The sequence below is a fragment of the Acromyrmex echinatior genome, chromosome 6 (assembly GCF_024713525.1).
Source record: "Acromyrmex echinatior isolate Ae372 chromosome 6, ASM2471352v2, whole genome shotgun sequence".
Lineage (NCBI taxonomy): Eukaryota > Metazoa > Arthropoda > Insecta > Hymenoptera > Formicidae > Acromyrmex > Acromyrmex echinatior.
The window spans coordinates 12,030,242-12,051,955 of NC_141857.1; the positions used below are offsets into that span (position 1 = coordinate 12,030,242).

General features: G+C 31.1%; 3 protein-coding genes across 6 annotated transcripts in view; 2 read left to right on the forward strand and 1 right to left on the reverse strand.

Annotated features, from left to right (window-relative positions):
* The first annotated feature begins 10,202 nt into the window (after window positions 1-10,202).
* kra (basic leucine zipper and W2 domain-containing protein kra) lies at window positions 10,203-14,091 on the forward strand. The gene is made up of 8 exons (XM_087406781.1): window positions 10,203-10,363; window positions 10,935-11,006; window positions 11,096-11,376; window positions 11,985-12,289; window positions 12,404-12,647; window positions 12,720-12,939; window positions 13,092-13,251; window positions 13,647-14,091. Exons 2-7 carry the CDS (start codon window positions 10,946-10,948, stop codon window positions 13,241-13,243), a joined length of 1,263 nt encoding a protein of 420 aa, XP_087262907.1. The 5' UTR covers window positions 10,203-10,363; window positions 10,935-10,945; the 3' UTR covers window positions 13,244-13,251; window positions 13,647-14,091.
* A 180-nt stretch (window positions 14,092-14,271) lies between these two features.
* Window positions 14,272-17,227, reverse strand: SerRS-m (Seryl-tRNA synthetase, mitochondrial). 3 transcript variants are annotated; one of them, XM_087406780.1, is made up of 4 exons: window positions 17,090-17,227; window positions 15,390-16,010; window positions 15,132-15,299; window positions 14,272-14,630 (listed from the first exon to the last, which is right to left on the reverse strand). In XM_087406780.1, the coding sequence occupies exons 1-4, from the start codon at window positions 17,146-17,148 to the stop codon at window positions 14,288-14,290; spliced, it is 1,191 nt and encodes a 396-aa protein (XP_087262906.1). In that variant the 5' UTR covers window positions 17,149-17,227; the 3' UTR covers window positions 14,272-14,287. The 3 variants fall into 3 exon arrangements, with proteins under 3 accessions (XP_087262906.1, XP_011058644.1, XP_011058643.1); XM_011060342.2 differs by lacking the exon at window positions 17,090-17,227 and adding an exon at window positions 16,723-16,763; XM_011060341.2 differs by lacking the exon at window positions 17,090-17,227 and adding an exon at window positions 16,242-16,699 and having other exon boundaries at window positions 15,390-16,120.
* Window positions 16,804-21,714, forward strand: part of l(3)72Ab (U5 small nuclear ribonucleoprotein l(3)72Ab) — a 69,448-nt gene continuing 64,537 nt past the window's right edge. The window contains exons 1-2 of one of the 2 annotated variants that reach the window (XM_011060340.2): window positions 16,804-16,975; window positions 17,171-17,334. In XM_011060340.2, coding sequence (XP_011058642.2) covers window positions 16,931-16,975; window positions 17,171-17,334 — 209 coding nt within the window. In that variant the 5' untranslated portion in view covers window positions 16,804-16,930. The other variant, XM_087406771.1, reaches the window with a different exon arrangement.

Below are 21,714 nucleotides of genomic sequence, written 5' to 3' on the forward strand. Positions count from 1 at the left end.
TTTTGTCACTAGATGTGTGTTGATGGTCATATATCTAGTGACAAAGTACCGCGGATACTTTTTAGATGACCCAATACATTCAGGATTGAAAAACATTCATTTTAACCTACAATAGTAATAAGACTCAATAAATTTAAAAAAACAGAAAGACAAAGAACTACGAGCCTAAAAACAATTATAATAAAATAAAAAATTTTTTAAACCGTTAATAAATAAAACATCTAGTTAAAATATAAACTTTAATTTGCCGGTAACAAACAAAATAAAACTAACGTTTCAATCCCTATTGGATCCTGAATGCATTTTTATTCATTTATAGAAATTGCATGAAGCATATCTCTATGCCTTTCACTCTAAAAATAATATTATTATTAAAATAATATTATAACTTTTTCTGTGCACAACATACACTGTTCAATTCAAAATTTTGAATACAAAATGTAGTTTTTTAATCCAATTACATTTAATTGAATCAAATTGAATCCAATTAAATCCAATTAAATCCAAAAAAAGTATTCGCTATTTATAAAATACGCATTCAGATAGAAAAAAATTTCAATCCATTTTAATCCATTCTCGTTTGCTGGGATTACATTGCAATATTGCTGGAACGTTTTATTGCAATATAACAAAAAGCGGACACCTTAACATTGTTGGAATTTTGCAACAATAATTCAGTAACGTTTCGCAACCATCATGCAATATTGCAATATTTCAGTGAAATCATTCTGCAATGTTTCTGCAATCTTTCTATGCTGTATCATATATAAATGATGCAATATCAAATGAATTTATGTAATGTCTTTAAGAAGTGACATGTTACAATGCTTCTCTATTACGATCAATATTACATAAAAAAATTAATCGCCGGAAAAAGGGCCTGAGTTGTGCCTTTATTCCGTCCATCTTTTCAATTGCACTGTTCCACATGGGTTTCGACTTTTCACGTGATGCAAAGGGGCGCACGATTTCTATAATTGTACTGTTGCAAAATCGAAATCCATGTGCATTTTTTTCAAACAGAATAAGCTAAAATGAGTCAAAAATTGGATTTTACGCATGGTGGTTTCCATCATATTTTGGCGTAACAACAAAATTATCGTAAAAAGCATAAAGTAACTAAACGGAAATTAATGTTTAAGTGTAACGATACGATTGGTCGGCGAAAGTTACGCTTACGCAAGTTACGCCGCATGTGACGAGAAGCACAAACTCTTGCATAAAGTATATTTTCTTATTGACAAGTAAAAGCAATTATATTTTTTCAAAACTACAACTTATTTGATATATTGAAGGCTTCGATTCGCTTCCTTTTCTATTAAATTTTGGAGTATTTCAAAGATTTCACTGAAAAAACTTTTACCGTCTTTCTCCGGATGGAGAAATATTGAAATGTCTTCAATCTACTAATTACTAGGTTATCTGATAGAGATTTCACTGATTAAAATTGAGGTTACGTTGGCTGGCTGTCAAAACACAATTCACAAATCTATGATATATTTATGATCGCTGACGTAACATCCGGTCGTATCAGATTTTAACAGTCATGAATGTAAAAATAACTAAGAATAAAACGTGAACCCCTAAAATTAAACCCCAAGCATTCCTGCTACGAACTATATATTAGCAAAGGGTGCGTTCAGCAGAACGCAATCATTTTATGAATGTTTGCCGAAATAAGACTATTCCTATAGATCTTAAAATATAATTTAATCAGTGCGAAAAAAATTTCCAACAATTGCAAAGTAAATATTCTGCTGAACGCAGAGGAAGAGAGCCAATGATTTTATAATATATAAATTAAAGAAGAATGACAACAGAGGTAAATACAAGTAGAACGAAATGAAATTTGTTTAAAAATAAATAGCATGAAAATGAATGAAAATAAAATTAAAACATAAAATTTCAGAAATATTAACTACCTTTTTAAGAGTATATTTAATTTTTTGTTAAGTATATAAGTACTTTATTATAGTACATATACAATTTGTCAATTTAAATCCAAAATATCAGTGATGATAGAATTGCTTAATATGCAAAGTAATAAATCAATATACAATTACATTTTCTCTCTATCTTTATTTTCGCCCTCTTCTTTGTTTTCATTCGTCGGTGTTTCAAAGAAATCAATCTGGATAAAATTAAACAAAGAAATTATGTGCACCCAAGGACTTCGATTCTTTCCCTCGGAAATTTTTATAAATTTAGAAGTGATCACCTTTTTACACTAATGCTCAGAGTCCATGCACGATTAACAGTATGACTAATACTATCTAATTTATATATATATATATATATATATATATATAAATATATTATTATGTATTATGTATTATTTATTTATATTTGCGATAGTTTAGGTTTAATAAATTATAAGTTTATGTTTCGTATACATGGTGCATTATAAAAGTAATGTGCATGATTTTATTGTGACGCGAATATCCATCGCAGCGGGGTAAAATGGGTCGGGAAATGTGGTGAGGGGTCTGCCCTTCCAAGGCAGCCGGTTGCCAGTTTGCTCCGAGCAGTCTGAGTGGAAAGACATGCCTCCGCGTGAAGTGTGTTTTTCGACTTTGTAACACGGCGCGATGGAGTGTTCGCTTGAACAGCGATACGCTATCAAGTTTTGCGTGCGACTTGGAAAGAATGCAACCGAAACATTCCAAATGCTTCAAGAGGCCTTCAAGGACGACTGCATTTCAAGATCACAATCCGGGAGGTGGCACAAGGCGTTCAAGGAAGGCCGGGAGGAGGTCGCCGACGAACCCCGTTCTGGACGCCCAACAACGGCCAGAACCGACGAAAACGTGAATCGTGTGTGCGAAGTTTTGCATTCCGACCGTCGATTGAGCATCCAGTACATCGCTGACACCCTAAACATGTCCACATTTGCGGTACATGGGATAGTGACGAAGAATCTGACATCAAAGACGCGATTAAGCTCCACCATGACAATGCCCCCAGCCACACGGCCTTCATCGTTGCCAACTACCTGGCCCGGAGCAATACCCCGGCGGTCCCCTAGCCCCCTTACAGTCCCGACTTGGCTCCGTGCAATTTTTTTTTGTTTCCCCGTTTGAAGAGAGAACTGAAAGGAAAGCATTGGGAGTCCGTGGAAAACATCCAAAAGCATGTTACAACGTTCCTAAGAGACATTCTCGTCGAGGAGTTTCAGCGTGCTTTCCAGGCGTGGCAGACACGTCTCCGCAAGTGTATTGATTCAGGGGGAGAGTATTTTGAAGAATTTTGAGCATTTGTATCGCTACGATCAATAAATCTATTTTTCCCAGAAAATGCACATTACTTTTAGAATGCATCATGTATGTTATATACATCTCAAAATATAAAAAAAATATTGGATAGAAAATAAAATAAACATTTTTTATGCATATTTATATATATTTATATATACGTAATGTATATATTTAATGTAATATAAATTAACATTTGCATAAATTATTAATGTTATTTCGTAAGATTGCATGTCTATTATCAGCCTAATACGAGCTATTGAGTTGAATTTCAATCTAGAACATGTTTGATAGCTATTATAAAACATCGCAACGACTGTGCTATCCGTACAGACAATTTCAATGATCACATCTATCAGAAGACCGATGAAGAATTGAATATTCTTCGTGAATATCCTAATAGCCTGACTTTTTGGCTTACAAATCTTCTCGAATGTCGTCTTTCGTCTTTGCGACATAGCCCAGCCAATAGACAAGCCTGTCGGAGAATGGGTTTAGTCCGTAGCGTATCGCTATGAAAACCTTTCGTGGTAATGTATTTACTTGAAAAATATAATAAAAATCCACAAAGCAATTATTTTTTATTTAGTGCAATTCATGAAACTTATAGGGAAAAGAAAATTTATCTGAAATGCCTCCTGGAGGTTTGCTAAATAATATATATTTACGTTTTCTCGAACTTCACGCCAAGATCCGTATATCCTATTCACCGTTTTTTTCTACGGAGATATGAAATAAAAATACTAAAATTATTTAAAACTTCCGAAAATTCAAGTTATTTCGTCTTTCCGTCAAATTTAGTTGTACACGCCGTGTACTGCACGGACGTAAGATTTAGTCGTATCATTAATCGCGCACGGACTGGGCTCCTGACTAGTCGCGGCGGCCATGTTGTAATCGTGACGTCAGAAGCGAGGAATGACACGTTAATTTATGTTGTGTGCCATTTTTAAATAAAGACAATTTGGAAGAAACGAAATAACGAGATCACTTTAAAATACTTGTAAAAATCGATGAAAACTTTCTTCCCTTGAGAGTCAGTAAATTATCGTAAAAGGAGTCGTTACGTAAAGTGAGTCTATATTCGAGCAAAAACACACTTTCCGATAGCTGTTGAAACGAATAAAATATAGACTTTTACTTATAAAATTCCAAGATAACTTTAATTTTCATCGATAATTACGACTTCAAATAGTACGAGACATTTTCACAATTAAGTAAATAATAATGAAATGGCACACAACACAAATTTCGACGTCAAAACATCACTTTTCCGCACTTATAAGTTCGGCCATTTATCGTAGTTTTATTTGCCTATGTTAGTAAAATTGATTACTTTGGGATGTTATTTAATGGGGGTGGTTTTAATATGGCTGATTATTATTATAAGAAAATTTTTAGGGTTATATTATTATATATATATTTTTAAATCTATATGATTTTTAAGGAGATTACATAGGTGAATTTATAATCCAGTTAATAGCAGTAGCAACGCATAACAAACACGAGCCCTTGTCTGTGTGCTCGCCTGTGGCGCGACGAGAGTAAACGAGACAGCGAGTTCCTTCTCACACTAATCCCTTGTTTCAAGTGACCGAAAATGCTTTCTCGGCAATCTCGGCCCTAGGCATCAATAAAGGGCGGGGAGGCATTCTAAATAACATATAAATTTCAATAAATTATAAGTAATAATAGTGTACCCCTTCCATTAATCCAGAATAGTGTAAATCATGTTAAAATGCAACAATTCACGAGATATTTAATTGTTTATGATTTTTTATGCGCGTATAGTATATCTCTCCTTCATAAACTCGAGTAGCAAGAATACTTCAGTAGTAGAATTTTATCGGAAAAAAATTATAAACCAGCATTTCTTTTCACGAAAGTCTTGAAAGGCTATCAGAAAAGAAATGCGTATGTTTGAAACTCGAGACTTATGAAGAAAATATGCGAAAAAAATCGAATAGTTGCACGTTAATAAAAGCACGTTTTTCGTTTATGAAACGAAAGATATTGATTGCATGAAAAAAAAATCGGTATAAAAAATGTAGGTATTCGAAATAACTAGAAAATGAGATGTAGAACATTAAAATCGATCTATTAGTCCAGTAGAAAAAAAATAAAAAACACCGTAGAAGACCTTTTTTCACTCTCTCTCTCTCTCTGTTTATTGAGATTTAAACGCAAAGCTTTGAAATTCTCGTAAAATATAGCCCTCGTAATAAATCTAGCCCTTAACAAGTCTGAAATGTTCATAGTTTTTGCAAAAAGCCATTTGTTCACTAACAAACCTGTCTGCGGAAAACTTAATTTCTTCATCTTTGAGCAGTCGCACAACAATTTACAGGAATGATTTTTCTTCTTCAAGAATCGTACTATCATGTACACTTAATAACAAACCAATTTTTTGCAGTTAAACTATTGTAAAACGACTTTAAAAAGTGGTTTAAAAAAAAATAAAGTAGTCTTTTTCAGTATAAAAAAAAAATAGAAATAATTCCATTAATATGCATTTTCGAATACGAATTTAAAAAAAAAAGATTACCTTCAATTATTAGGAGCCGAGATAACAATTTTTTTTCAAAAAATCACTGTTGCTCTACTTTTTAAGATTAAGAGTTCCGTCTGACACCAATTTGTCAAGGAAGAATTGAATTTGCTGTTGAAAAATTTTCGAATTTTTTGCTGCCAAAACAATGTTTAGAACCATTGAAAAGTTGAAGAACGCGAGTGAGTCAGTGCGCCGGGCGGAGTGATAGAAGCTGGCGCGCAGTCGAATAAGGAAAATCGGGCTGCTCGGCGATTCGCGCATATTTGATTTCGTTAAAATTTGCTAAATTTACATTTTCTTAGCAATAAATTTTCGGAGAAACCTGATTTTTTTTTAATCTGAGGTAATTCGATGAGATATAAACAAATATTAGGTGTTGGAATTAATTCGTAGCGTTTTACAAGCGATGGGAAGTACTTTCATTAATGTATTTTTTAATGCTCATGTGAAATAAATAACATTCTTTCATTAAAAACGCTACGAATTAATTCCAACACCTAATAGTTTAACCAAATGTTTCGCAAAGTAATTGTAACTATGAAATTTTTGGTTTTTTGTTTCTTGAATTTTTATTTTTTTTTTATTATCTACTATAAAGTCACTTTTGAATATGAAGTGCATGTCTGATTAACAAATTTAAATCACATTAGCTATGTTTCTTTATTTAATATGCTGTAAAAAGTGTCCAATTGGTCAATTAAATGTACGGAATTGTATAAGTACAAAATTGTTTTTGTGAATTTAATTGCAGATGCAAATATGACATATGTAAACAAATAATAAATAATTTGCCAAATGTTAATGTAACTGTTGAATATAGTTGCAAAATATATTTTTCATGTAACACTAATTTACTTTTATATTTGCGAAAGTTAGTGTTATATCTTTAACAGTTACATTAACATTTGGCAAATTATTTATTATTTGTTTACATATGTCATATTTGCATTTGTAATTAAATTCACAAAAACAATTTTGTACTGATAATTTCATCATTACATTTAATTGTCAAATTGGACATCTTTTACATATTAAATAAAGAAATATAGTGTGATTTAAATTAATCAGACATGTATTCCATACTCAAACGTGTTTTTTTAGTAATAAACCGAAAAAAAAAAAATTCAAGAAACAAATATTTTTTAAAATAAACATTTTATGATTATAATTCGAAATTTTTTAACGGCAAATTTAATTCTCCCTTTACAAATTGGTGCCAGACGGAACTCTAATCTTAAAAATTAGAGCCACTGTGATTTAAAAAAAAAATTGTTATCCCGGCTCCTAATAATCAGAGGGTAATCTTTTTTTTTTAAATTCGTAGAAAAATGTCAGATGTAAAATGCTTCCCACAGTTATTTGATGTAATACATATTAACGAAATTATTTCTATTTTTTTATACGAAAAAAGATACTTTACTTTTTAAAACCACTCTTTAAAGTTGTTTTATAATATTGTAGTTTAACTGCAAAAAGTTTTGTTATTAAGTACGTGATAGTGCAATTCTCGAAGAAGAAAAATCACCCTTGTAAATTACTGTGTGACTGCTCAAAGAAGAAGAAATTACATTTTCTACAGACAAGTTTTTAGTGAACAAATTGTTTTTTGCAAAAACTAATGAACATTTCAGGCTTGTTCAGGGCTCGTTCGTTATTACGAGAGCTACATTTTACACGAATTTCAAAATTTTGCGTTTAAATCCCAATGAATAGAGAGCAAGTGAAAGAAGGTCTTTTTCGGTGTTTTTTTATCTTTTTTCTACTGAATTAATAGATCGATTTTAATATTTTACGTCTCATTTTGTAGTTATTTCGAGTACCTACATTTTTTATACCGATTTTTTTTTCATACAATCAATATTTTTCGTTTTATAAGCAAAAAACATGCTTTTTGCAACTATTCGATTTTTTTTCGCATATTTTCTTCACAAGTCTCGAATTTTAAACATACGCATTTCTTTTCTGATGGTTTTTCGAGACTTTCGTGAAAAGAAATGCTGATTTATAATTTTTTCCCCTAAAATTCTACTTCTATTGAATTATTTTTGCTACTCGAGTTTATGAAGAAGGTGTATACTGTATAACGCGCATGAAAAATTATAAAATTAAATATCTCGTAAACTGTTGCGTTTTAACACGATTTATACTATTCTGGATTAATGGGAAAGGTACACTATTATAATTACAATTTATTAAACTTATATGTTATTGGAATGCCACTCCGCCCCTTATTGATGCCTAGCGGCTGACTGCCGAGAAAGCATTTTCGATCGCTTGAAACAAGGGATTAGTCCGGATCCCCAGATAACAGCTTTAACACAAAGCGCTGATTGGTGAAAAGCTGATTGTAGAGGTAAAATTTACCCCTACAAAAAAAGCGTTTTCGAACGAAATGTGCAATATTGTTTAGTTATTTTATTTTTGAGATCGTGACAATTTGGCAGCAAATACGGAAGGTTTTGAAATCTCTCGCATAAAAATTTTGTGATATTGTCTTAAATTAAAAAAACTTCTAAATTTTATTTAATTATTAATTCCATGCTTTTAAAAAACTGAAACGTTGAAGGATTGACATAAAATAATGTCTTTTCTATGAAATATTTTATATGCGTAATTGGCATCAAAATATAACTGGAATAATATACGTCATTTAATAATTTATTTATATTAAAAAATCATAAGAGCAAATTCTACTAATCTTACATCGAATTATCAGATGGAGTCCACTCTTGTCGTCTTGTGTTTTTAGCTCAAATTTTTCTTCTTTCCGAGTCTCGTGGAAAACGACACATAATCTTTTTTTGGAATTTGTGCAGTAATCTGCTATTGGCCTACCCAGGCATTGTAACTCTGATATGTCAAAAAACAAATAGATAAAGTTATAATGTAAAATAACTATACAAGAAATTCACGTTTTTATTTCATTAAAAGAATATATAATTCTATTGCAATCCACTTGCCATTCATCTCTTCTTCTTCTCAATCTAAATAACTCGCCAAATAAAGTAACCAATAAACAGAGATCACTCATCTCTGACACAAAACTCGCTGAAAGAGTGTAAATGGCTGTATAAATGGTGTACTATACTGATAGTACATACGGGTTCCGCTTTTGCCTCAATTTAGCGGACCAATAATTGATCGTAGTGATTGGTCCATTAAATTACTCCCATGTCCGTACTTTTATTATATTGTAGGTTCTAGACTACAATAAATAAGTGCGTCCTTTTCTAATGGCTTCTGCACACTGGACGCGAAAACACTTACTGCGCGGCAAAATGTGATGCGGTAGCCAATAAGCTTACAACTCCTAATGTGTTCATTGATTATCGCGTCTCCTTTTGCCGCGCGATAGAAGTTATCGCACTAATCAATAATTTTATGTTCTTAAGTCGGCCTCACCACGCAAAACTTTTAGAAATGATGTAATATTACTTCCGCCGCGCGCGGTAAAAGTTGGATTGAGTTCAACTTTTGTCGCACGGTGGTAATTATATATCTATTACTTCCGAGCAAGCGAAACATTGATTGGCTATCGCGCCAACTTCGGCGTTGCCGCGTTCTGTGTGCACGAGCCATAAATGAGGACTATCCCCACTTTTCAAATTTCTGACAATAGAAATTAATTTAGTAGTCGTATTTATGCCTTTAGAACTCAATAATATTCGATTTTTTTTAAGAATTGTGATTTCGTCAAAAAAAGTATTATCGTCAAAGTTGACTGTCAATCCTGGACAAATTTTTGGCGATATAAAAAGGGCATCAAGGACCCGGAGGTAATTGAAGAACGTTAATATTACCGACAATTAGTATAAATTTGCTATTATTAACATAAATACTTGCCTAATACATTATTAAATTTATGATTTTTTTATTATTATACATAAATGTTCTATAAATAAAAATGCATACTTGTAAAGCTACAATATCCTATATTGCCGAAAAATTACAGTTTTTTTCTCTGTAGTTATCATCTTTGTTGATAATCAACTTTGACGATAACACTGAAATCATAATTTTAGAGAAAATTCGAGTATTATTAAGTTCTAAATGCATAAATACGTCTATTAAACTAATAAATCATAAAATTAGTACAATATTATCAGTTTTCAATTCTTCAATATTCACAAAGATGCGAACTTCTGTAAGGATGTCGATTTTTAATAATATTTCGTCTGTGCCAAAAACTGAAATTTGAAAAAAACAAATTTAAGAGATTTAAAGAGAAATAGGGAAAACTAAGGAGATTTTCATATGCTAACAGGAAAATTTCTTTGCTGATATCTGGTAACACTGTTCGGAATGCATCCTATATTTGATATATGCGCAGAACCGTACGAAATTCGTCTCGAGTACGAGTACACCTGGGTTTCTTTCATCATGTGAAAATTGATCTGTTGGTTTGTCGTCTACTAATTCGTTAACCATTGTTTCTTCTCTGTCCGAGTCTCTTTGATTTTGCTGACCTCGATCGAGAGCGAGTGTCTTCGTTAAAACATCTCACGTTGGTTATATACGCTCGCACAGGAGAGATTGTTCTAAAATTTGTACGTGCTTCAAAGTAAGTAATGCAACGAGCGGGAAACATCAGCTATGAGAGAGTTGGCAGATTTGTCGCACACACTTCGCCGGATTTCCTCGAGTTACATTTAATGGCTTCGGCCATCGTCGTGGTTACGCATCGCGCGCGATCTTAACCTCCGAATTAGCCATTCTAGCATTATATATGTAATCCCCTGGTCTTGCTTGTTACAGATACCCGACAACAACGCTAGACATAGACTATTTTTCTCGTCGTTATTTATCATATTACTTATCTTACTCTTTAATGATTCCAAAGTTAAAATGTTACAGCGTAATTATGTCAAACACATGTTTTCTTGCGCTTCAGCTTACATTTTTGAAGATTTACCGTAATAGATTCATATTGAATGTAAGAATTCGAGCGTTTGCCTGTTTTTTGCAAATATTCATTGGATATTGTAATCTCAAGGATTTGCACGTTTCTCGCAAACCTTTTTTAAAATATTTTGAAATTTTGTCCCGTAATTAATTATTGTTCTTGGAAAAGTCTTCAATATAAAAGAAATAATATCATAAATAAATTACATTTATCTATATAATGTTTTCAGAAGGGTATTGTATGAGTCAAAAAATAGAAAAACCGATACTATCAGGTCAACGCATAAAGACCAGAAAAAGAGGTAAAAATCAATTGTCATTTATTATGTAAAATTTTAAAAATAAATTTTCAAAATCTTATACTCACAAAGCTGTTTGATGAAATTTATAGATGAAAGAGAAAAGTATGACCCAACTGGATTTCGAGATGCAGTTTTGCTTGGTTTGGAGAAAGCTGGTAACGACTTAGAAGCAATTTCTAAATTTTTGGACGCGGCTGGTTCTAAGTTGGACTATCGTCGATATGGAGAGGCACTATTTGACATCATGATAGCTGGAGGCCTTTTAGTTCCTGGTGGTTCCATTGCTCAAGATGGTGACAAACCAGTTAAAACTAGTGCATGTGTTTTTGAACAGCCAGAGGACATGGAGTCTATGCGAAATTTTGAACAGGTAAAAAATAAATATAACAAGTATTTTATTTTAAATTTTTATCACTGTTTTAAATAACTAAATCGAATAACTTGACATTTCGGGACATTGTCTTATTTTTCACATGTCTGAAATTTCAGTAACTTAACATTTCAGGATATTGTCTTATTTTTTTAGATTTCGTTGAGTTTGTTTTGGGGACATTGCATGTCTATCAAAATAAAAATTTTTTTTTGAAAGTCGAGAAATCCCAGGTTTGAACCCTGGCTGAATATTTTTCGCAGTATATTATAGTTTTTCTGTTGAATTTAATTTAGGAGGATTACTAGCGTCTCAGATTGAATGTATTGAAAATCCGAACATCTTGGAACTCTCCGAACACAATCACATTTGTGACAAATTAATTTTATATACGCGAATGTTCGAATGTTTTAGTGCGCAATCATATCTTAATTATTTTGATTCAACAAAGTATATATATATATATATATATATATATATATATATATATATATATATCATATTATTTGAAATTATCTAAAATCTTTGACCGTTCATTCCCTATCATATTTATGTTTTCATACACGATTATTCGTTAATTTTAAAATAAATATTATTTGAATAAACAGGTCTTTATCAAGCTCATGCGGCGTTACAAATATCTGGAGAAAATGTTTGAGGAAGAAATGAAGAAAGTATTAGTTTTCATGAAAGGATTTTCACCTAAAGAAAGAATTAAGTTAGCTAGGATGACAGCACTATGGATCTCGAATGGTTCTGTACCACCCACGGTACTCTCAGTCCTGATAAATGAACATCTTGTTAAGGACAATTTGGCATTAGACTTTCTACTGGAAGTCTTTGTTACTTGGAAACAGGAGAAGGGTTTATCTAGTTTAATGACAGCTCTGAAGAAAGGCGGTATTGAGGGAAGGTAAAGCTATAATATATTAATTATTATATACAATTTAAAGAAATTCTTTCAATATTCTAATCAATTCGTATACTCGCTGTCTTGTTTATGTGATTCCATTCGTATATTTTGTAGGTTGATGGAGTTTGTACCACCGAATAAACGAACAGAGGAACACTTCCGGTCTGTATTCGAAGCAGTAGGCTTGGCGGATATCGTCAAATTACACAAGGCTCAAGCCAGTCAAGAAGCTAAGCGGGATTTGCAACAACTTCTCTTGGATGATTTAGCAGAAAATAGGCCGATGAAAGACATTACATTAGATCTCAAAGAAATGGCACAAAGGAGTGGCATTCCTGAACATGAAGTGATTGGATTGGTAACTATTTTTTTTTCTCTTATGCACTTTATTAAGACACATAAAAGTACTTTTATTATTTACTGTTTATAGATTTGGGTTGTCGTAATGGGCCAAGCTGAATGGAACAAGAAAGAAGAATTAGTCGCTGAACAAGCACTGAAACATTTAAAAGTTTATACTCCACTGTTCGGTGCTTTTACAACCACTGCCAGATCTGAGCTTGCACTCATCCTCAAAGTCCAAGAGTTCTGTTATGAAAACATGAATTTTATGAAAGTCTTCCAAAAGATTGTTTTACTCTTTTATAAAAGTATGTGTATATATGTGTGTATATATATATGTTATATTACAAACCTAAGATTTTATATATAATAATACATATATTATAAATTTGTAAATATAATTTAATTAGATATTGCAGTAAATAATTTTGTTATGAAGAATCAAATGTTTGATTTTTAGCGGAAGTTGTATCGGAAGATGTAATATTGAAGTGGTACAAAGAAGGGCATTCCGTGAAGGGAAAAATGCTCTTTCTAGACCAAATGAAAAAATTTGTGGAGTGGTTACAGAATGCTGAAGAGGAATCTGAATCAGGAGAAGAAGAGGATTAGATATTCAAGTAACTTTTTACAAAAGTTGATACAAAATCCATGAGGAATTTATATTATTGTACCTTATACTATAATTTATAGAATTAATATAAAAGTAAAATAAAGTTTTCGAGATAAAAAAGAATAAAAAATAAAGTGACCAACGAGAACAATAATCAACGCAATTGTTCGTGCGTAATAATGAGTATATTGTTCTAGGCGTTACATATAAATAGACATTGCATACATAGGACATCGCTGATGATAGCTCAAACGAAGCCGAAATGTCCGATTCTTCTCATTTATATGTAATGTCTAGAACAATACATTTGTTAATAATGACGCATGAACAATTGTCCGTTAGTCATTATATATTTAGCCATGATATTTTATGGCTATTTTACAGCATTTTTTTTCTCTACAGGAAAACGCATCATTGCCAGTGACAAAAAAACGATAGTCCTAAAATTTCAAGATAGATCAAGAATAATATCAATCGGAAAAGGCATACGGATTCTTGAAAAACAAAATATAAATAAGATATAAATAAAAGTCAATGTTAGGAACTCCATAATGAATTAAGTATTCAAAAGAATAGAAAATTTTTAAATTATCAATAAGGACTAAACACTAACATCCAATCAGTGTGGAGGTACTGTAAATTTGCAACGTCTTTGAATTGTATTACTTTAAGAAAAAATATTTTGTGTTACATTTTTATAACTCCGCTACAAAATATATACAGAATAACAAAGAAATTATAACAAAAAAAATCTTTATTCCTGTGTACGTACAATTTTCGGATCCCTGTCTTTCTTTGTATAATATTGTATTAGTTTATAGAAAATATACTGACAGGTGGTGTTTAATATTTTGAGTTTTGGTAACAATTCCTTATAATACTTTCTTACAATAGAATGAACAAATATCAAGAAAAAAAATTGCATGATAACATTCTAATTATTGAAAGATAATGCTTTTTAAGGATTTGATCTAGAAAAGAAATGTGTTCAACCTACGATCACAGTATTCATTCATAAGCAACACAGTTGCAATATTTATACTTTATTCAGCTTTTTCTTTTACATTTAATTTTTGTTTATATTTGTAAGTTCTCATATCTGCGATTGGTTGCTTTTTAATGAGTGTTTTACCCTTCATCAGAGGCACCAATTCATTTGGCACAGTGATACGATGATGTCTTGTTTGATATGTTTCGCACAATGCGATTAACATGCGAGGTATCGCACACGCAGTTCCATTTAGTGTATGCACGTAAGCTGTATTTCCATCTTTCGTCCTATATTTAATATTGAGACGTCTTGACTGATAATCCGTGCAATTACTACAACTGGATAATTCACCATACAATTTTCTTCCAGGCATCCAACCTTCCATATCACATTTTCTAAAACAAAAAAAAAATTACATTTGTAAAAAATATAAATATACTGAGTGTCCCGTTTTAAATAACTGCCTCTAATATCTCTTGAATTCATTTGAGAGAAAAATGTTTCAGACGAAAATTTTCGAGGGAGATATAATATGGTACTATTGATTTGATCTTGAGTGGTGTTGTCAAAATCAAGACAAAGACATTTTGAATTATTTAAATAGATCCTCCCATTTTTTATTACATATTTTTGTAACTTATCTCGAGAGCTTTTCGAAGCTTTATAATAAAATATCTTTCCATTAAGTATTTTTCGCACGCGCGTGCATGTGTGTCACACTACACATGACATACGCATGTGCATTACACACATGTGCGTGCGTATATACACTACATATAAATGAAAAATGAGTGGTTCCATTAAAAAAATTCAAAATGATCTTGTCCTGATCTTGTCATTTAAAATGGAATACCTTGTATATAAATGTAGGAATATAATTATCCATAATGCATTACCTATAAGCTGATGAACCTAAATCAAGTGATGGCATATCCATTATTTGAAAGTGCAATCCTAAGGAAGAGAACAATCCTTCCTGTATATTTTGAAGATCTTGAAACACTTTTTCAGATTGATTCGGTTTGGAGCAAACAAACATTTCCACTTTAGTAAATTGATGAACTCTGTACAAACAATATTAAGTTGAAAAATAAAATCAATTAAAAAAAATTTAAAATTTATATGTTAATCTTAATAACAATGTAATCTCTTGCCTGTAGATTCCTCTTTCATCTAGAGAACCTGAACCCTCTGCACGATAGCATCGGCTGACAGCGGCCAATTTCATTGGTAGTGTGTCATAGGAAATTATAGTATTTATCAATTTGCTAGCTAATGACATTTCTGCAGTTCCAGATAAACTATAATTGTCATCATAATGAGAATCTAAATTGTATACCAAAGTCCGATTATTATTCACTATTAAACCACATCTCTCGATTATTTCAGTAAGAATGATGTCAGGTACTGACAATAATTTAAATCCATGCTTCATCAATTTTCTAAGTGTATACTGAACTAATGCTTCTTCCAATTCTGCTAAATCTCCTAAAAGTATATAGCTTCTTTGTCCAGTAACAGGACCGAGTGTATGGGTTCTTATTGCTTTTAAATTAGTGGCAAGTTCAGCAAACTCTTGTGGCTCAAAGTCAAATTGTGGTTTTCTGCCACATTTCTTTAGCAATCTTGGTTCATCTCCATACTCAATTACTACAGGATGTGTACAATTTGGTATTTTACTTAATTCTTGCAAAAGCAATTCTCGCTTTTCAGCATTGCCAGAATATTCGAGAACTTTATCAATATCTCCAATACCTTTTCGACTTTTAATATTACTGAAAATAATATCACGGTTTGCAGGATTGCATACAAAATCTATGTCATATTCTGGTTCTGGTATAAATAATCTCGTGTTGATTATATTTTTCTTTGGTGTTTTTGTAGGCTATTACAAATATTATTATTATTATTATTATTAAATAAACAATACTTTATATAAATTATGAATATTACATAATTTATTACTATGTAATAATGTACTAAAAATTGCAAATAATAGTACGTACTAATGTATGTAGCAAGAAATGCTGTGACCTACAAAACTGCTTGAAATTTTTTTGAAGATTAATTCTCATTTTATATTTAAAGACAAATGTATTAGTTTATATTATTTTAATGTGTTAAAAAATGGGAATAATTAGTTTAGCTAGAGCAGCTAAAAAATCAATAAAATTAGACTTATTCGACGTGTTTTTGTATGAAACGAAAGAATCTGGCGGAAATAAGCGTCGCTCTGCTCCGAAAATCAAAGATATCAAGCGTTAAAGTTAACAATTATTGAGGTTAAGAAATTTGTCAGCTATAAAATACTAGGTGCCTTTAAATGCCTTTTTATGCTGACGCTCGACGCTCATTTTCAGCGTCAAAATGGTCACGTGATCAAAATTGACGCTTGATATTTGTCAGTTTCTATCAAGTGACTTATTTTGACGCTGAAAATGAGTTTGTCGCTGAATATGAGCGACGAGCGACACCATGAATACTTACCTTAATGCATCATGCGCATCATACATGAAACAGAACGTAGCCTAAAAATTTAGACCAAACAGATACAAGGGATAATTCAATACTACACCGCTCATCTGTTTGGTCTATATTTTTGGATCTATTAGAATGTGCCAATTAAATGCAAGAGCTCACTGAGCGCTCAGTGCAGGTCGTACTGAACTAACTGAACGCATCTAATAAACAAGTCATGGCGGACGCTGCTGCACGTCAATTACAATACGAGTATAAAGCGGTTTGTATTTCTCATTTTTAATTGTTTATTTTTTAATGATGACATAATAGTTGTTTTTAATTATTTTACTATGCTAACTTTTTTATAATGTGCAATTTTTAATGTGCAACTTACATGATATTTATGACGTTACATTTACGGTGTGTTGTATTTATTATGCGATTTTGTTGCATTATATTGCGTTAATATTTACAGAATTCCAATCTCGTTTTACAAGCTGATGTCCGATTAATAGAAAGACGCAGCCGAGATGAAGCCACCGGTGAGGTTATGTCTCTTGTGGGAAAATTGGATGGTACTCGTATGGGTGATAGAGCCCAGCGTACCAAACCTGGAAAAGCAGAAGAGAGAAAAGTCAAGTAGGTAGTACTGTAAATCAGTAATTGGATGAACACAACTTTCGTTTTGATGGAACTGTTCTCTTTTATGTCGCTTTCCTGGTAAAATTTTTCTTAGAATTTTTCATTAGAGTTTTTCTTAGAGTTTTTCAGAGTTTTTATATAAATTTTAAAATTTTTCAGAATATTTGAATAATTTTGTAACTTTAAAAAAAATTTTAGATTTTTTAAAATACAAATTGGAGCACTTCAGAAATATCAGAAGCCCACATCTTTTCTAGAATTCTATATGTAAATACTGAAATTTTAAGATTTTTCATTTTAAAGTTTTTGATAAAATCTTACAAAATCTGAATAAGTTCAAGGTATTTTTTTCAGAAATTATAGTATGAAAAATCTTACAATATTTGAATATTTATATATAATTATTTATATATAAATATGAAAAATTCTAAGAAAAGGTGTTAATTTTCTAGAAGAAGTGTTTTAATTTGTACAAAAAATTTTGAGAAAAATTTTCACTAGTGTCATTTTGGTAAAGAACCATTCAACATATCGGTCATTTGTTACAACCATGATATAACATCAAAAAATAAAGTTTTCCAGGAAATGACTCTTTAAATCAATAAAATTGTGTAATATTAATTTTGAAATGTAATTTCGATGTTATAACTAATTGTAGAGGGAGAAAAATTGTTTTTTTTTTATATACACTAGTTGCTTTCCATTCCACACCGATTGTCAGATAATTCTCACTTGTGACATCATAATTCAGTTGAATGCGCATTCTTTTTGCATTCTGATAAATGAGATTTAACTGAGTTTTTGCTTATAATATGCACAATATCGAGACCGTGTGCTTTAGTGAGTCTCGCAACTCACTTTAAAAGAGGTTATGAATCTGTGTTATATCATATTATGTTGTGATAACTTTTTGATAATGATAACTAAAATAAGGAAATAATGATATCATTAATCTGAATATGAAATACTCAGCTCACTTCAGACTCAGTTTCACTTGTGTGTAAATGGAAAGCAACTATTTTATTCTTTTTCTGGTAATTATACAGTTTAACTTCATCACCTCAAAAATCAATAAAATTAGGCTTATTCGATGCATTTTTGCATAAAATGAAAAGATCTCGCAGTAATGTCGTTCAGTCTTATGAATCGTAATACTTATTAATTGTTAAAGTTGACGACTATTTGGATTAGGAGATCTGTCACATCAATGACATAGAGGGACATTACAACATATAAGTGAGGTTAGAATAAGTATTTTCTGCTTCAAAAAATTACACGAATTCTCTGCTTTAAAAACAAATTCTCTACAAACTGTAATCTATAAACAAAAAATATATAGAAAATAATGTGTTTTTAAAGCAGAAAATTGCAGAATATTTTTAAAGCTGAGAATTTGTGTAACTCTCTATGCTCTCGATATGACAGATTTCCCAATCTGAATAATCTTTAACTTTAAAGGCCATGGCACATAAAAAAAACTTAAAGCATAAGTGTTGTAAATAACTGGTTAACACCTTTATGTTAGAGTCAAGTTTTAGCAAGATAATTTTATTGTGATGAATTAAACCTTAGAAGCAAAGAACAATTAAAATAAAAGGGAGCAAACAAAAGAGCATACCTTAGCAACTAAACAAAAGAAAACATTAATGTTGTGCACTACATACATGCTTCATACACCACACGCATGCTCCTTCCAGTGTTCTCACACAGTCATGACATCTGCATGAACTCACTAGATTATTAACACTCCCCCGTAATCTAGTGAGTAAAAATAATATTTTATTGATTGTACCCAATTTCTAAATCTTGTAAGACAAAAAAGATGTTTGGCGTTACTTAATGATTTCATAAAAATGTTTGTTATCATTCTAACAGTAGATTCATACTTAAATATTATTTGTTTATTTTTAATAGTTTCTCTGATAAAATGATATTAACATCTATGTGTTTAGTTTTATTGTGAAAACTGGATTAGATGCTAACCTTTAAGCACTTTGATTATCATTAAAAATTACTATAGGCTCGTTATATTTTGTTAATTCACTTAACAAGCCTTTTAAGTGAATTACCTCTTTTATTGACTCAGAGATAGCAACATATTCCGCTTCTGTACTAGAAAGCGCTACCGTGCACTGTTTGCGAACTTTCCAAGATATGAGTCCATTTGCTAACATAAAGACGAAACCACTGTAAGATTTTCGATTATTAGAATCATTCGCCAAATCAGCATTTGTAAAGCCTGTAATATGCATATTAGTCGTTCTTTTACATGTTAAACAATAATCAATGTATTTTTTAAATACTTTAAAAATCTTTTTGTTGCTTTCTAGTGCTGATCAATATGAGGAACATTGAATTGACTTAAATAATTAGTTACATAAGCAATATCGGATATCAGATCTCGAATTTATAACTAAATACATTAAAACTTTTATTAATTACTAATAAGGCACATCAGTATTTACTTTGTCAGTACAATTTAGCATTGCATTTACTTCCATAAGAATTCAGACTAATTTCGCTTCTGACGTAAGACTAAATTTTAAAAGTAACTCTAAAATATAATCTTTCTCATTCACATTTTGATTTCTTTCAATGTTTAATCCTAGGCATCTTTTCTAGGTCTAATCCCAAATCTTTCAAAATTTCTCATCAATTGTTCTTTCAATTTTTTTCTTTTCAGAGCTATTATTAGAAAACATACGAAAATCATCAACATACAATGCAATAATTATGAGAGAAAACTGTAGCTTTGAAATATATACGTGCTTCAAACTTGTACTTCTGAAACCAAATTTAAATAGTACTTTTTGAACCTTTTTATTCCATAATCTAGAAATTATTTGTTTTAAGCCATATATTGCCTTAACAAACACCTAATCTTTGTTATCTCAATCTACAAAACCTTTGGGTTGAAATATGTATGGTATATGTTTTTCGATAGCTCAGAATGGCCGTGTCCACATTTAAATGATTTATATCTAAACATACTTCAGCAGAAAAGGCAATTGACAATCTTATATTCAAATATCTTACTACAGGCGAAAAAGTTTCGAAATAATCAATGCCAAATTTTTGTATAAAGTCTTTCGTCATGAGTCGAGTCTTATATCTGACAATCTCACCAGCAGAATTTCTTTTGATGCGAAACACCTATTTATTTTTTACTATTTTCTTGTTCTTCGGAGGATCTATCAGTAACCAAACTTTGTTGCTTGCCATTGACTCAAGCTCCTCTTTCATTGCCTGTTTTCATTGGAAACTATCTTCTCGTTTTATGGCTTCATCAAAAATTTTGGGATCGTTCGGTTTCTGAGTTGTATGATATATTATAAAATCTGGAAATTTGTTGCTGCTCCTGTTTCTGCTAGAATATCTCTTCTTCTTTTCCTCTTCTCCGACTTCTTCATATCCTCCAATTTCAACTTCTGTTCTAATATTTTTATTATTAAAGTTTTCAATTTCTTCTTTTTCTTTAGGATAACTTTCTTATTCGGAAATTTCTTTAATTTCTGAATCAATATTTGGGCTAGCATTAAAAATTCTGTGCATGTTCATTCTGTTTTTCTTTTTCTGTCAAATTAATTTGAACAATATTTATGTCTATATCTTCTTTAATTTCTTCCTTATTGATATAAAACTGGTCTTCTAAAAAGACAACGTCTTGTGCTTTGATAATTTTCCCTTTCTTTTAAACAATCTATATCCTTCTGTATCTTCATAATAACTTACAAAAATATTTGGTTTTCTTTTGGCGACTCACTTGTTTCTTTGAGTTTTGAGAATATGAACATACGCCAAACAATCGAACATTTTTAAATGACTTAAGTAAACTTTCTTGCCGGTCCAAAGTTCTTCAGGCTTTCTTTCCTATAACTGCTTTATGAGGAGAACGATTTTTAAGGTAGACTGTAGTATTCACAGTTTCAACTCACATCTTTTGATCTATACTCGCATCTTGCATCATGCAGTGAGCTTTTTCGACAATTGTCCGATTTATTCGTTCTGCTACACCATTTTGCTCCGGTATGGGACTGTAAGCTGATGCTTGATACCTTTAGACTTCAGATAAGAAGCAAATTCTTTATGTTTTCTCGTTCATTGTCAGTACGTAGAGTATTGTTCGATCAGTTTCATTTTCTACTATGTGCTCTCAGAACGAGGAATATATTTCATTTTTGGAGGTAAGAAAAAATACGTGAATTTTTCTAGAAAAATCGTCAATGAATGTAAGAATATATTTCTTTTATTTTCTTATATCTTTTACCGCTCCAATATTCTGGCCACACAAATCCGAGTGGAAAATTTTTAATAATTTAGTAGCTTTTTTAGCAATCAAATTTTGAAAGGTTTTCTATGTTTATCTTTCAAATAAGC